The sequence below is a fragment of the Pongo pygmaeus genome, chromosome 6 (genome assembly GCF_028885625.2).
Source record: "Pongo pygmaeus isolate AG05252 chromosome 6, NHGRI_mPonPyg2-v2.0_pri, whole genome shotgun sequence".
Lineage (NCBI taxonomy): Eukaryota > Metazoa > Chordata > Mammalia > Primates > Hominidae > Pongo > Pongo pygmaeus.
Window position 1 is genome coordinate 6,334,861 of NC_072379.2, and position 13,722 is coordinate 6,348,582.

General features: G+C 42.4%; 1 protein-coding gene across 6 annotated transcripts in view; it reads left to right on the forward strand.

Moving 5' to 3' along the window:
• USP42 (ubiquitin specific peptidase 42) overlaps nt 1–13,722 on the forward strand; it is an 82,418-nt gene that overhangs the window by 53,187 nt on the left and 15,509 nt on the right. For all 6 annotated transcript variants that reach the window (XM_063668083.1, XM_054496127.2, XM_063668084.1 and 3 more), the window contains 7 exons: nt 3,384–3,494; nt 6,663–6,765; nt 7,705–7,772; nt 8,492–8,562; nt 10,514–10,596; nt 11,667–11,778; nt 13,096–13,236. In XM_063668083.1, the coding sequence (XP_063524153.1) occupies nt 3,384–3,494; nt 6,663–6,765; nt 7,705–7,772; nt 8,492–8,562; nt 10,514–10,596; nt 11,667–11,778; nt 13,096–13,236 (689 nt within the window). The remainder of the gene's footprint in view (nt 1–3,383; nt 3,495–6,662; nt 6,766–7,704; nt 7,773–8,491; nt 8,563–10,513; nt 10,597–11,666; nt 11,779–13,095; nt 13,237–13,722) is intronic.

Here is a 13,722-nt window from a genome sequence, read left to right on the forward strand (position 1 = left end):
TCTCGGCTCACTGCAACCTCCGCCTCCCGGGTTCACGCCATTCTCCTGCCTCAGCCTCCTGAGTAGCTAGGACCACAGGTGCGTGCCACCACGCCCGGCTAATTTTTTTGTATTTTTAGTAGAGACGGGGTTTCACCGTGTTAGCCAGGATGGTCTCGATCTCCTACTTTGTGATCCGCCTGCCTTGGCCTCCCAAAGTGCTGGGATTACAGGCGTGAGCCACCGCACCCGGCCCAGCACTGTTTTTATCTCCAGTGCTTTTAAGATTTTTATCACTGGTTGTAAGCAGTGGTCCTTTGTGTAGTTTTCTTCATGTTTTCCACTACTGGAATTTGTTCAGGTTTTTAGATCTGTACATGTATTATTTCTGTCAAATTTGGACAACTTTCAGTGACTTTTGAAAACTTAACTTTTTTTGTGTAAGTTCTTTTGAACATTAATATAGACTCATGTGAACTGACAGCTCAGTCAGAATATGAAACCATGCCTCTTCCCAAAAACCTTCTTTGTGCTTTTCCTTTGTAGATAATTGTTATTTCTTGAAATATTTATGCTGTCCTTTTACCTTCAGACTCTAATGATGTATATCAGGGACAACTTAAAATTGTCCCATAGCTTACTGGTATGCTGTGGTGGTGTTGTTATTTTGAGATTTTCTCTATGTTTTATTATGGATATTTTCTACCCATAATGAATATCTTCAAGTTCACTAATCTTTTCTTCTGTGGTGTCTAATCTGTTATTAATTACATCTAGTGTTTTTGTTATTGTTGTTTGTTTTTGTTTTTTTGAGACAGGATCTTATTCTGTCACCCAGGCTGGAGTGCAGTGGTGCTATCATAGCTTACTGCAGCCTCCAACTGCTGGGCTCAGGTGGTCCTCCCATCCCACGTCAGCCTCTGGAGTAGCTGAGACTACAAGCACGTGCCACCACACCTGGCTAATTTTTGTATTTTTAGTAGAGATGGGGTTTTTCTGTGTTGCCCAGGCTGGTGTCAAACTCCTGGGCTCAAGCAGTCCGCCTGCCTTGGCCTTCCGAAGTGCTGGGATGACAGGCGTGAGCCACCGCACCTGGTGCATTTTTCATCCCAGAGATTCTACTCTTCATGTGTATAAGCAGATTTACATCTATTTCCATGTTTCTTCTTTTTTTTTTTTTTTTTTTTTTGAGACAGAGTCTCACTGTGTCGCCCAGGCTGGAGTGCAGTGGTGCGATCTCAGCTCACTGCAAGCTCTGCTTCCCGGGTTCACACCATTCTCTTGCCTCAGCCTCCCGAGTAGCTGGGACTACAGGCGCCCGCCACCACGCCCAGCTAATTTTTTTGTATTTTTAGTAGAGACGGGGTTTCACCGTGTTAGCCAGGATCGTCTGGATCTCCTGACCTCGTGATCTGCCAGCCTTAGCTTCCCAAAGTGCTGGGATTACAGGCGTGAGCCACCACGCTCGGCCACCATGTTTCTTCTTAATGTATTCTTCCATTTTTCATTTTCTTGCACATAGAAATATATTTGTAATATCCTTTTTAAAGTTATTGTATTCTGATTATATTTTCTGTGTTATTTCTGGGTCTTTTTCTATTTATTTTCTCCTTATTACTGGTTATTCCTGCATCTTTGCCTGCCTTGTACTGTTTGGTTGGATGCCAGACAGAATGAATTTTATGTTGTTGGGTGCTGGGATTTTTGTATTTCTTTCTTTCTTTCTTTCTTTTTTGAGATGGAGTCTCACTGTGTCGCCCAGGCTGGAGTGCAGTGGCGCGATCTCGGCTCACTGCAAACTCCGCCTCCCGGGTTCATGCCATTCTCCCGCCTCAGCCTTCTGAGTAGCTGGGAGTACAGGCGCCCGCCACCAAGCCCGGCTAATTTTTTGTATTTATAGTAGAGACGGGGTTTCACCGTGTTAGCCAGGATGGTCTCGATCTCCTGACCTCGTGATCCACCCGCCTCGGCCTCCCAAAGTGCTGGGGATTACAGGCGTGAGCCACCGTGCCTGGCCAGGTTTTTGTATTTCTTTAAAAAATATTTTTGAGCTTTATTGCAGGACGGAGTTAATTGGGAATAGTTTGATCCTTTTGTTTTAAGTGTTATTAGGTGTGTCTGGGCAGCCTTTAGTCAGGCAGTTCCTCAGCCTCGGTGCTGTCGACACTTTGGGTGATTCTTTGTTGTGAGGGGCTGTCCTGTGCATTTGAGGCTGTATAGCAACATCCCTGGCTTCTACCCACTAGATGCTGTAGCATCACTTAGCATGCGCTAAGAATGATTTTTACATTTTTAGAAAGTTGTAAAAAAAGATATGCCATAGAGACCACCATCTGTGGCCAGCAATGCCAGAGTATTTACACAGAGATTATTTTCCTTTTTCTTTTCTTTGTTTTTTTTGAGACAGGGTCTCGCTCTGTCGCCCAGGCTGTGGTGCAGTGGTGTGATCACAGCTTACTGCAGCCTCAGCCTGCCTGGGATTAGGTGATCCTCCTGCCTCAGCCTCCTGGGTAGCTGAAATTACAGGCTTGTGCCACCACACTGGGCTAATTTTCTTTTTCTTTTTTGTAGAGACAGGGTTTGACCATGTTGCCCAGGCTAATTGCAAACTCTTGGCCCCCAGAGATGCACCCACCTCAGCTTCCCAGAGTGCTGAGATGATAGGCATGAGCCATGGCGCCTGGCTTCCACAGTGATGTCTCATCCCTGCTGTGGGAGACTTTCTTTTAGTATTTGAGATAAATGGTGGTATGAGGGGAAAAACCTTGCTTTTCCAGTATAGAGAGTAGCTAGGAGCACTGGCTTTCAAATTTGAAAGAGTATGATTTGAATCCAATTATGTGTCTGTCACATAATAACTCTTTGACATTGGGCAAACTTTTAAACTCTCTGAGCCTTTTTCCTTTCTTGTGAAAGAGAGCTAATATGTACTTACCACTTAGGTTTGTTAGAAAAGTAAATGAGGCCGGGGCGGTGGCTCACACCTATAATCCCAGCACTTTGGGAGGCCGAGGTGGGTGGATTGCCTGAGGTCAGGATTTCGAGGCCAGCCTGGCTAACATGGTGAAACCCCATCTCTACTAAAAATACAAAAAAAAATTAGCCGGGCGTGGCGGCACATGTAGTAGTCCCAGCTGCTTGGGAGGCTGAGGCAGGCAAATCGCTTGGACCCGGGGAGGCCAAGGTTGCAGTGAGCCAAGGTCACACCACTGCACTCCAGCCTGGGGAGTGAGACTCCATCTCAAAAAAAAAAGTAAATGAAAATGCATAAAAGTAGATAGCTCAAGGCATGCATATAGCAGCTATTATTTCATTTCAGGTGTGTGCCCCTGATTTGTAATTAGCCTTAATGTGCGTATATAGTTGTATTTTGCTAATTTGGAGGATTATCATCTATCTTTCAGGTCATGCAGAAGGCTTTTGTATGATGTGTACAATGCAAGCACATATTACCCAGGCACTCAGTAATCCTGGGGACGTTATTAAACCAATGTTTGTCATCAATGAGATGCGGCGTAAGTATTAACTATTGTAGTTTTATATTCGTATTTGTTACTTAGTTATACTTTTTTTTTTTTTTTTTTTGAGACAGATTCTTGCTCTGTCGCCTAGGCTGGAATGTAGTGGCTCTATCTCGGCTCACTGCAGCCTCCACCTCCCAGGTTCAAACGATTCTCCTGTCTCAGCCTCTCGAGTAGCTGAGATCACAGGCATGTACCACTATGCCAGAATAATTTTGTACTTTTAGTAGAGATGGGGTTTCTCCATGTTGGTCAGGCTGGTCTCGAACTCCTGACCTCGGGTGATCCACCTGCCTCCGCCTCCCAAAGTGCTGGGATTACAGGCGTGAGCCACCATGCCTGGCCTATTACCTAGTTATTCTTAATGTCCAACTGGTGAAAAAACCGAACCCCTTATGTATTAGAAAACAAATACATTTTGTCATATGTGGCTATGTCTTTAATAACAAATTTTTAGTAAAACATTTGCTATATAAACACATTTTGAAACTTTAAAGCAAAAGATGACAATATATTAAAGACTATTCAATTTAATATAACAAATTTTAAACTATTAAAAATCAATAGTTAAAATAATTGGTAAGTTTTATAGTGTCTTTGCTCTGACACTTGATTTCTATGCTGAATAATACTAATTCTGATATTGTCTCACAGGTTTTTGTAAACAGTTTTTAATTAGTTTCAGTTTGGTGAATGAATATTATACTATACACAGTGATAGAAATTGTCAAAATAAAGTTAATTAGGCTACTCTGGACACACTGCCTGTGGATTAACCCTGCTCTGCAAGCAGCAGTAAAAATAAAATAAATAAGAAATAAATAAGGTTAATTCTCTTTTTTCGGTTCTTCTTTTTTTTTTTTTTTTTTTCAAGTGAGACTGTGTCTCACTATTTTGCCCAGGCTAGTCTTGAACTCCTGGCTCAAGTGATCCTCCTGCCCCAGTTGAGTAGCTGGGATTACAGATGTGCACCACTGTGCTCAACTTAATTGCAGTCTTAAAAGAATATGTAGTCAGAGCTTAGCAAATTTGTGGATAAATTTTACTTTTTTCTATTTAATTTCTAAATTTTAAATGGGTAAGTGCATGAAATTTTCTTACATACTTTCTGTGTGTTTTTGCAGTAAACTTTTGCATCATGTTAATTGAGTTGGAATAAAAATTGCATACAAACAAAACTATAACTCTTAATCTGGCATCTAACTGGGTAATTGTAGGGATGTGTAATTATACAGTAACAAACTCTAATCTTTTTGCCTAGAAAGCCACTGAAGATTAAAGAGGTCTTATATTGGCCCTTGGCATTATTGATAGACCACAACAGACAAGCCAAAAACCTTTGAAATATTGTTGAAGCCTGGCAAAATTTAGCCAGGCAGATTTGGATTGTTTATACATGCATGCATGCATGCATTCATTCATTCATTCATTCATTTGAGATGGAGTCTTGCTCTGTCGCCCAGCCTGGAGTGCAGTGGCGCGATCTTGGCTCACTACAACCTCTGCCTCTCGGGTTCAAGTGATTCTCCTGCCTCAGCCTCCCAAGTAGCTGGGATTACAGACGTGCACCACCACACCTGGCTAATTTTGTAGTTTTAGTAGAGATGGGGTTTCACCATGTTGGCCAGGCTGGTCTTGAACTCTTGACCTCAGGTGATCCCCCCGTCTTGGCCTCCCAAAGTGCAGAGATTACAGACGTGAGCCACCGTGCCTGGCTATTTGTACATGTATTTATTTGTTTTTATTCATTTATTTTTGAGATGGAGTCTCACTCTGTCGCCTAGGCTGGAGTGCAGTGGTGCAATCTTGGCTCACTGCAACCTCCACCTCCCGGATTCCAGCGATTTCTCCTGCGTCAGTCTCCTGAGTAGCTGGGACTATAGGCGCCTGCCACTACGCCTGGCTAATTTTTGTATTTTTAGTAGAGATGGGGTTTCACCATGTTAGCCAGGATGGCCTCGATATCCTGACCTCATGATCCACCCACCTCTGCCTCCCAAAGTGCTGGGATTACAGGCGTGAGCCACCACGCCCAATCACATATATTTATTTTTATACATATTTATATAGCAGGCCTGACTAACATTTTTAAACCTAGTCTTTTAAGAAAATGTCATTGCTCTGTGTGTGTGTGTGTGTGTGTGTGTGTATCCACTGATACACACATGGTTCAATCATGAAGTTGTCACGTTTGTAGGTCTAAACTGGTGGAGTGTTGGCAGTTTCATATGATTTAAGCTAGAACATTTTTATACATTCATACACACATAAAATTCAGTATATATGTTTTAGTGTGATATTGCTTATACTTTTGTGTTAATTTTTTATTATAATTTAAAAAATAATTTGGTCTTGTAGCTGTTTAATCAGTTAGAAACAGGACTGAAATGTTTCTGTGCACCTGCAAATATAATTTCTTCTGTAGGTCATTGGGATAGAATTAGATAGGTTGGGAGATTTATATTTTGAATGGATTCTGTATTATAAAGATGTAGCACCAATTTAAAATCACCAACATAGTATTTTGGACAAACTTGAGACAAAACAGCCAGTTTATTCAAGTGTAACTTTATTAAATTGCTAGAAACATGAGTCACTCTGTAGCTACTCTCTAGACTCTCAGAAACTCTAGCTGCTGTGGACTTTTAATGGTGTAAAGCAGGGGTCCCTAACCCCTGGGCCGTGGACTGGTACCCAATGTGGCCTGTTAGGAACTGGGCTGCACAGCAGGAGGTGAGCATCAGGTGAGCATTCCCACCTGAGCTCTGCCTCCTGTCAGATGAACGGCAGCATTCGATTCTCATAGCGCCAACCCTATTGTGAACTATGCATGCATGGGGTCCAGGTTCCATGCTCCTTAGGAGAATCTCATGCCTGATGATCTGAGCTGGAACAATTTCATCCCAACCCCCTCTTCTGGTCTGTGGAAAAATGGTCTTCCATGAAACCAGTCCCTGGTGCCGAAACGATTGGGGATTCTGGTCTAAAGGGCCTGATCCTGCTTATAGCTTATATTAGTGGCTTATGTTAGTGCTATTTCCTCGTAAAATAAGTATTTGGGAGTTTTCCAACCAACATATTATTGTAAGATATATTTTGGGGGGTACAACTTAGGCATATTATGTGTAATGATAAAGCCTTGTCTTTACTGAAATTTTACAGGTATAGCTAGGCACTTCCGTTTTGGAAACCAAGAAGATGCCCATGAATTCCTTCAGTACACTGTTGATGCTATGCAAAAAGCATGCTTGAATGGCAGCAATAAGTAAGTACAACAGAGCGCCAGCCATGTCTTCATTGGAGATCTCTGGTTGTAATTTATTCTTATCAGAATTCATTTTCACCTTTTTTGTTGGAAGCACACAGAACTATGTTCACTTTATCTTTTGGCTTTGCTGTGCCTCTTCCTTAGGTGATGTGCATTATTTTAAAATGGTTGAAATTTACACATGTATCTTACTGTAACAGTTTGAGTTGGCTCAATCATAGATGTCAGGAAATAAACATTGGTCTTGCAGCTATTTAATTTCTGATTATCAGCAGACGTCTGCAGATCTCAAACTAGCTGCTTCTCCTTTCTAGTTGTGCCTGACGTTTTCTTTTCTCTGCTGCACTCCAGCCTGTGTTTATTTCCTGAACCCCCACGCCAATCAGTTACTGATTCCTGTAGCTAGTTCCTTAAAATCTAAATGCAGACTCAAGAGGAAGAACAACGGGACAGTTAGATAATGCATCCCAAGCCGCTTGGTGCTGTCGGAGCACACCTGGTAGATCTCCCTCTGCATTCTCCCTGCCCTGGCACCGCCCTGTCTAGGCCTCCATTGTCTGGGTGGTGACAGACTTGGGTCGGAGGAAGACTCTCTGCCTTTTCCGCCTCCGCTCCCTTTCCTCCCACACAGGCCGCAGCGCCCGGAGGCTGCCGTCTTCCTGCTTCAGGACCAGACTCCTGCCTTGCTTCCCGAGTCCCTTCCTGACAGACACAGCTCCCATAGCTCTGCATCTCCTCCCGCCACTCCCAGACCTCCCTGTGTTCTGGCCAGGCAGGGATGCTCTTGGGCTGCCACACGTGCCATCCTTTTATTTTCCATGGCTGTCCTATTTGAATTCTTGATCTTTTGTGAGCTCCCGTGTGTTTGAAATCTGGTCACAGCATCTGGAGTTTTTGCAGAGCTCTTCTTTCATGTCACTGTTCAATGTTTTTCAGATTAGACAGACACACCCAGGCCACCACTCTTGTTTGTCAGATATTTGGAGGATACCTAAGATCTAGAGGTAAGCTTTTGCTTATAAGTTGATAAAATGATACACACATGTGGTTAAAAAATGGTAATGGTAGGACAGGGTTAGTCCTACTAGGAAGGAAGGAAAAGTACTTCCTCTCCAGCCCAGATTCTCATTCCTTTTACCCAAAGGCAACCTGGGTGCCAGGTTGTAGTAAATCCTCCTGGTAGTTTCCTTTGCGTGAATAAACTGGGAGCATACTGTGTGCACTGCTTCTATTTGTCTCTTCGTATTAGCAGTCTTTTACATTTCAGCACACAGGCCTAACAGCCTTCGACAGTTGGAGTAGTGTTCCATTTATTTTAGTCCCCTATTGATGGGATTTAGGTTGTTTGTGTTTTGTTGTTGTTCATGGAGCATCCGTGCACACATGCTTTATGTCTGGGTAAAAATGTATATGTAGGATGAATTCTTAGTATTAGAATTTCTGGATCACAGGGAGTGTGTATTGTAAATTTTAATTCTGTCAGGTTGTCCTTCTAAAAGGTTATACCAGTTTTGATTCTAACCAATAGTATATGAGGGGCCAAATTCATTATGCTTTTCACCCATATTATGAGTAGTATTAATTTAAAACTTTTTTTTGTTCAATTGATAGAAAAATTACAGTTAAAAATTTTAAATTTCAAAATTGTATTTTGTCATTTCAGTAGTTGATGTTGCTGTAATGATTATACTTTGCTCATCTTTTCATTTTATTTTTATTTCAGTCAAATGTTTAAATTGCAAGGGCGTTTCAGATACTTTTGATCCATATCTTGATATAACATTGGAGATAAAGGTAAATTTCATAATTATGGGAGTAATTACATTTTTAAAATAAGTCATTTTATATAACTATAGTTCATGTATAATTTAGACTACTTGTTAGAGAATATAAATTGAAAAATTCAGTATGCTAAGATTTCATTTGGAGGGATTATTCAAGCTTTGTAGTAAGCATCATAAGAAAGCTTTTAAAAGTTTTTTTTATTACTCTTTGAATTTTCTTTTTCTTTCTTTTTTTTTTTGGGATGGAATTGCACTCTGTCGCCCAGGCTGGAGTGCAGTGGCGCGATCTTGGCTCACTGCAACCTCCGCCTCCCGGGTTCAAGCAATTCTTCTGCCTCAGCCTCCCGAGTAGCTGGACTATAGGTGCATGTGCTACCGTGCCCAGCTAATTTTTGTATTTTTAGTAGAGATGGGGTTTCACCTATTGGCCAGGATGGTCTTGAACTCTTGACCTCGTGATCTGCCCACCTCCCAAAGTGCTGGGATTACAGGCGTGAGCCACCGCACCCGGCCTGAATTTTCATTTAATATCTTAATAAAACTAGATTTTCTATGTTAGCCAAATACAGATGGTTATTATTATTATTATTATTATTATTTTTTTTTTTTTTTGAGATGGAGTCTTGCTCCATTGCCCAGGCTGGAGTGCAGTAGCACAATATCAGCTCACTGCAACCTCTGCCTCCAGGGTTCAAGCATTTGTCCTGTCTCAGCCTCCCTAGTAGCTGGGACTACAGCCCTGCGCCCAGCCTGCCTCTTGCGTTTTCTGAATTCCTATTTTTTTTGTTGTTTTTGAGCTTGCATTTTTCTGATTACAGATGTAATACATGCTTATGATAAAAATGAGTAACATTGCAGATATATGTAAAATGCTATCCCTTTGAATGCATTATTTTTAACAGTTTGATATGTACTGCTCCAGAACGTATTGTTCACTTTTTATATAAATGGGATTGTGTCTGATGTCCGTCTGGCCACTCACTGTTTCATATAATTCTGTTGAGACCTTTCTGTGTGAGTGTGCTCTCTGGGCAGTGTGTGGTGCAGTAAATGGATAGACCGTAATTCCTATGCCGAATTCCTTGCTGGTGGATATTTGGTTTGCTTCCGGTTTTATGTATTGCTGCAGTGAGCATCCTCTATATTTTTGTTCACTTTAATCTGCTCATTTTTAAATGGGAGGGGATATAATTTGGTATGTAGATGTATAAAAGTGAACATCATACTACTAAAGGAAAATCTTCTTTCTTTTTTTTTTTTTTGAGACGGAGTCTTGCTCTGTCGCCCAGGCTAGAGTGCAGTGGCTCGATCTCGGCTCACTGCAACCTCCACCTCCTGGGTTCAGGCGATTCTTCTGCCTCAGCCTCCCAAGTAGCTGGGACTACAAGTGCGTGCCACTGTGCCCTGCTAATTTTTTGTATTTTTAGTAGAGACGGGGTTTCACCATGTTAGCCAGGATGGTCTGGATCTCCTGACCTCATGATCTGCCTGCCTTGGCCTCCCAACGTGCTGGAATTACAGGCGTGAGCCACCGCGCCTGCCCGGAAAATTTTCTTTTTACATAAAAATTCTCATTTGCTTTTATATCTTTGAGTCTTCTGTTGTTTCTTTTAAAAAATAAGAGGCACGGCTGGGCATGATAGCTCATACCTGTAACCCTAACAGTTTGGGAGGCCAAGGTGGGAGGATTGGTTGAGCCCAGGAGTTTGAGACCAGCCTGGGGGAATATAGTGAGACCCCTGTCTCTACAAAAAAAATGAAAAATTTAGCTGGGCATGCTGGCCATTCCTGTGGTCTTAGCTGCTCGGGAGGCTGAGGTGAGAGGATTGCTTGAGCCCAGGAGGTCGAGGCTGCAATGAGCTGTGATTGTGCCACTGTACTTCAGCCTGGGTGGCAGAGCAAGACCCAAACACAAGTGACGGTGTGTGGTGATGTGGTGTCTGTGCCTCTTCTCTTCCCAGGCTGCTCAGAGTGTTAACAAGGCATTGGAGCAGTTTGTGAAGCCGGAACAGCTTGATGGAGAAAACTCATACAAGTGCAGCAAGTACGTTGGGTGGTGACTTGGTTCTTGATGCTGGCTGCTCCAGTGGGGATGGCCGGCAGGCTTGGTTTGAGAAAGTTTGGTGTGTCTAGGTTGCTTGAGTTTCTGATACCCTCTGGGAAGACACTGGGTCCCTGTCGTCCAAAGGCGAGAGCCTGGAGTGTCTTGATGTGTGCACTTCTGCAAGACGCGCAGCTCTGTGCCCGTGAAAGCCTGGGGCATAACATTATTGGGCAGATTTGGTGGGAGGAGAGAGGTAAAATTGTCTTTGCGCCCCATGGCAGTGCTGCTTCAGGTGTGGCTGGGCACCCACTGTCTGCCAAATAGCGTTTTCATTGACTTTCTTATGATAAGAGGGCTGCCGTCGGGTGGGGAGTCACTTTCTTCTGGGATAGCGAGGCTCCTTCTCTTAGGGTAGGTTCCCAGGGTTTGGGATAGCATTTGCTGGAAAACTCTAATTTTGATTATTCATTAATATGTTTCCCCATGAAGTCAAGAGTGCCTATTTTAAGAAAGCTCTTTTGTATGTTTTTAAGTAGATTTCCACTTTGTGGTCAGGTAATAGAAGTAATTTTTTTTATTGTCAAATCTTCAAGACCAGAGGGATTTTGCCTTTGTTTTAAATTCCACAGACATTTCTAATATTTATTTTTATTCCTTTTGTTTCTGGTTAGGGCTTTCTTGTCATATAATAATCATTATTATTTTTAAATTAGATGAATTTAAGACATATTTTCACATAATTATACCAGTCTGAACATGTTCGTTTTTCAGTTTCTTTTCGAATTGAGAGAAAGTTGTGTTAACCTAATTTTAACATTATTGGTGGCTTGCGCGGCTTGGTTTTTCAGAATTGTCCTAACTTCCTTTCCTTTCATGCTAATTAAGCAGTTTCCCCCTGTATTTTTAATGTTAATATTTTCACTGTTGGTTGAAGGCTGGTGGTTCTCATCCAGTGTCCTTTTTGGAATCTTAATGTGGAATGTTTGAGAGTAATAACAAGAAAGACCAAAATACCAAAAATTGTGTGTATATATTCGTCTTCTTAAACTTTTGTTTCTGTTTATTTCAAGGTGTAAAAAGATGGTTCCAGCTTCAAAGAGGTTCACTATCCATAGATCCTCTAATGTTCTTACACTTTCTCTGAAACGTTTTGCAAATTTTACTGGTGGAAAAATTGCTAAGGTATGTGGATGATGTCATTAATCATCTTTTATGTCGAGCCTTTCAAGGCTTAACATGTCTGTAGCTATTAAGGATTAAGGACTCGACTTTCTCATGACAAAATTGCTAACTACTACCTACATTTGGGCTTCATTGTCTGTTTTGTTGGTACCCATGGTTATGAGGGGATACAGGGAGAGCCTGTATAATCTGATATCCAAAGAGGACTTCCTGCTAGACTTTGCCAGTTTTCACCAAATTTCATTTTGTCTTGTTTGTTTGTTTTCTGATTGGTAGTACACTGAATTTTCCCATTTTCTTCCCACTTTCTGAAGATTGAAAGTGGTCAAAAACTAAATAGCATGCAAGAGAAATAAACGATCCATTCCTGAATTATTAAAATTAAATAATCGGCCGAGTGTGGTGGCTCATGCCCGTAATCCCAGCACTTTAGAAGGCCTAGTCGGGCATATCAGTTCAAGCCGGGAGTTTGAGACCACTCTGGCAAACGTGGCAAAGCCCTGTTTCTACTAAAAATACTAAAATTAGCTGGGTGTGGTGGCAGGCACTTGTAATCCCAGCTACTCGGGAGGCTGAGGCAGGAGAATCGCTTGAACCTAGGAGGCAGAGGTTGCAGTGAGCCGAGATTGTGCCACTGCACTCCAGCCTGGGCAACAGTCAGATTCTGTCTCCAAAAAAAAAAATTAATGTTCAGAGTTGTCATTTTGTTACTCTGTCCTTTGATGGGTTTGAAGAATTCACTTAATATATAGATCCTGACTTGTTAAAAGAAAATAATAAATGCAGCAGGATGGCCTTAAATACACTTAGATTCAGCTATCGTCCCGGTTAACCATGCCCTTTGAAAGGTGGCTAGGCCAGGCGCAGTGGCTCATGCCTGTAATTCTTGCATTTTGGGAGGCCAAGGCGGGTGGATCACGAGGTCAGGCGTTCAAGACCAGCCTAGCCAAGATGGTGAAACCCCTGTCTCTACTAAAAATACAAAAATTAGCCGGGCGTGGTGGCGCACCTGTAATCCCAGCTACTCGGGAGGCTGAGGCAGGAGAATCACTTGAACCTGGGAGGCGGAGCTTCCAGTGAGCCGAGATCATGCCAGTGCACTCCAGCCTGGGTGATAGAGTGGCACGCCATCTCAAAAAAAAAAAAGATGGCTAAATGCACTAGGTTTTTTAAATGCATTAGGTTTTTGCTAGAATATCACAGGGCTCAGGTGTTCTGTAGGTCTCCCCTCCTAGGAAGCTCTAAGTACCCTCTACCTGAATATGTGGAATGATCTGTGCCCTTGGAAATGTTTCTCCTTTTTCCATTTCTGTCTAGGATGTGAAATACCCTGAGTATCTCGATATTCGGCCATATATGTCTCAACCCAACGGAGAGCCGATTGTCTATGTCTTGTATGCAGTGCTAGTCCACACTGGTTTTAATTGCCATGCTGGCCATTACTTCTGCTACATAAAAGTAAGCTGTGCAGATTTGCTATTAACTATTGTTACATACATGCTGTAAGACAGCAGTAGCATTCTTGGGGTAGGGAGAGGTGGAACTTTTACAGTTAAAATGTGAATACTCGTTGTAAAAATATTTCTCTTGGCCGGGCGCAGTGGCTTACTCCTGTAATCCCTGCACTTTGGGAGGGTGAGGCTGGGGGATCACTTGAGGTCAGGAGTTCGAGACCAACCTGGCCAACATGGTGAAACCCCGCCTCTATTAAAAATACAAAAATTATCTGCGTGTGGTGGTTCCTGCCAGTAATTCCAGCTGCTCCGGAGACTGAGGCAGGAGAATCGCTTGAACCCAGGAGGTGGAGATTGCAAGATCACTCCACTGCACACCAGCCTGGGTGACAGAGTGAGACTCCATCTCAAAAAAAAAGAAAAGAAAAAAATATTTCTCTTGACTGTGTTCCACATTTAATTAAATCTAATCTCTCTCTTTTATTGGCTC